At 36.1% G+C, this 2922-nt stretch overlaps 1 protein-coding gene across 1 annotated transcript in view; it reads right to left on the bottom strand.

Annotated features, from left to right (window-relative positions):
- The window catches only part of rab13 (RAB13, member RAS oncogene family), a 15056-nt gene that overhangs the window by 9066 nt on the left and 3068 nt on the right, over positions 1-2922 (bottom strand). The window contains exon 2 of the mRNA XM_015380584.1: positions 7-67. Within this exon, the coding sequence (XP_015236070.1) occupies positions 7-67 (61 nt within the window). The remainder of the gene's footprint in view (positions 1-6; positions 68-2922) is intronic.

The raw sequence follows: 2922 nt of genomic DNA, 5'->3' as shown, positions 1-2922 counted from the left end.
TCTTACCAGACTTGTAGTTTTACTTTCTTTCCGTCCACATCAATTGTTTTTACTTTGAAGTCAATCCCTGTAAGGTAAAAAAAAAAAAGAGGGGGGGAGAGGACAAAGAGGGGCAGATAAGAGCCAAAAAGGAGAAAAAATACTCCTGATAAAAAGTGAAACACTAACACAGAGCAGGAAATATTGGTCAACTGGAAACTGGTCATTTCCATTGCGTGCACTCCCATCCACAATCAGGCATGGATTGTTTTTTTCCTTTGAGGATGGACAAGCTGATAGACAGCAGGGAGGGGGTGTCCACCACAAAACCCTGCATGCCAGAAAGCAAGCAGCTCTTTAGAGAATGCAGAGATGGTAAGAGAGATAGGAATGAGGGCGGGTGGACCTCTGGTGAGAGCTGAGAGAGAGAGAGAGAGGAATGAGATTTAGAAAGATTTGGGAAAATAGGGTCAGGATAGAAACAGGGAAATGAGTAAGAGTGAGAAAAAAAAAATAAAAGCTGTAGTTTTTTGGGTCTTAGACTGACTTTCTGGTATTCTAGATGACTGAAAGTCAGATTACTGAAAGGAAAGCTCCATGAAAGCACGTGAGAACTCCAACAAAGGGTAACTAGTAGGTTTCATAAAGTTTCCATGAGGTTAGCTTATATAATTCATGAAAGTTTAAAGTTCTAGAATTAATCAATGAAAGCACTTTCCATAAAAGTTCAACAAAAATATCTCTAAGCTACATAAATGTTCTGTGAAAGTAAATGATGAGCTCCATGACTGTACAGAACCTGGCAAAGTCCATTAAGTTATCTTAAAAGGTCCACAGAGGTTCATTGATAGTATCTTACAAGTTCTATTTAAGTTCCATGAAATTATCTGGTAAGCTTTAAAGGCTGCATAAAAGTAGCCAATAAGTTCCACTAATGTTTTGTAAAAAGCACCTGATAAGATTTATCATCATGGCAGCTGTAAGGTTTAATGAACAATCCTTAAAAAATATGCATTAGGTTCTAAGAAGCCATTCTTAACCGGGGTCTGTTCTGTTCTGTTCTTTCATATATGTCACCTCTAAGACTTTATATAATGTTGGACAAGAATTCTCTTCAAAAGGGAAAATTATTTTCCCCAATGAGATTTTTCCTGTATAAATACATGTTTAATAAGATCAATACAAAGCATCACATAAGTTCCCCGAAAGCACATGTCAAGTCCCATGAAAGGAAATTCCTCCTCAAATCAACAACACTCCAAAGTTTGTCTGCTTGAACATGAGACATGTAATGCCTAGAAGAAGCCATGGCGCTACTATGGTCTGGCAACGCCTAACCTCTGTCTCGCGTGACCTTAATCTGTCACTCCTAATGGTGCAGAAACCTCGTCATCATAACAAGAAGTAAATATTTATATATTTTGGACCTGTCAAAATTTATGTACATATATTTTTCCAGTAAAATCAAAAACTTTATTCTGGACCACATTAAACATTTTGTAGATATATTAATATTTTCTATTAATCATATTGATGAAAAAGTTGAGGCTACGACCTTTAAGGACCTAATCACTTCAATGAAAGTGCCTGGATAATTCTATAAAATCAACTTCATGTATTTAACTGGCATACTCCAAAAAGATACTAGTGGAGGTACCTTCAATATTGTATAAGTTCCTACCCAGGGTACCACATGACCAGGCATGATCTGTGAAAGTTAGTGCTGTAACAACACATCAATTAAATAATTAGCAATCCAATTTTATCAATACAAAATTAAAAACTTCAATCGACAATGTCCTTTTTAAGGTCAAACTTTATTTTGAAATTCCCAGTGCACAAGGCTACAGTAGACATTTTATTATTAGAAGGTTTTTTTTTGTTGTTTTTATTTTAATGCCTGATCCATGGCGGGGCTTAGAAATAAAATATCATATTTGAGGTGTTTTTTGTGAGTTAATATCAATGTAATTCTAGTAGTTGGCCGGATGATATTGCATCATAGCGATCGCAGACTAGTAGAACTGTGTGTAAAATTCAGATCATTTCAGAAAAATTTCTGCTTGAATCGTATCATGATCCAAACACATATATAGAAAAAGTACTGTGACAAAGGTGGTGATTTACTCCCCTAATTAAAGTACTGGTTATGTGCCATTAGAGTTCAAAAACAGTTCTATAAAAGTACCAAATTTTTTTATGAAAGGCCAAAAAACACCTAGGAGAATTCATGAAAGCTCAGGCCCTGTTGACGCACATTTTCTCACAAAAACTGAACAGTTTGATTTAATTTGTACTGCTCATTTATGCAGCAAGGGTGATTGTTTTCTTTGACGACAGCACAGTCTGAAAACTGGTTCCAGTTTGAAACTGTCCTGTTTCCAATGTTGTGTAAACAGCTGAAACTGAACTATTCTTACAGGGAATACCCTGCTGGTGCACATTATCACACAGATCACTAGACATTAATGCACACAGGGACAAAATTCCAGCTGCATACAAACCATGACAGGGAATGGTTGTAATTCAAAGTCACTTTTAGCAACAACTTAACCTTGCCTTCTGTCCATGGAAAACTTTTTTTGTTTAACAGTGTTTAACAGTGATGGTGGCTTTTACACACTTATGCTGCTGTTGAGTTTCAAAGAACACAGCACAACAAATGGTGCATGAGAATTGCACCATTTTCAAGTCTCTGCTATTGTGTTGTTAACAGAGATTGTTGTAAGACGGCAGTCAAGTAAACACATTAACATAAACAAAAGTCTGTGTTTTCTAATAAAAGTACTAAAACGTTAACAGGACAATGTTCTAATAACAGTATCTTTTTGCTATGGTAGGTCCAGAAAAGCACCTAAGACTTACTGAAGTCCCTGAGGACCAGCATCCTTCAACTTTTAGATATATCTCTAGTCCCACACACTTGAATCTAATTCAGTTTAT

The sequence above is a fragment of the Cyprinodon variegatus genome, unplaced genomic scaffold, assembly GCF_000732505.1.
Source record: "Cyprinodon variegatus isolate N-32 unplaced genomic scaffold, C_variegatus-1.0 Scaffold217, whole genome shotgun sequence".
Lineage (NCBI taxonomy): Eukaryota > Metazoa > Chordata > Actinopteri > Cyprinodontiformes > Cyprinodontidae > Cyprinodon > Cyprinodon variegatus.
The sequence above is the reverse complement of the archived record's forward strand: the minus strand, read 5'-3'. Positions and strand labels throughout refer to the sequence as shown.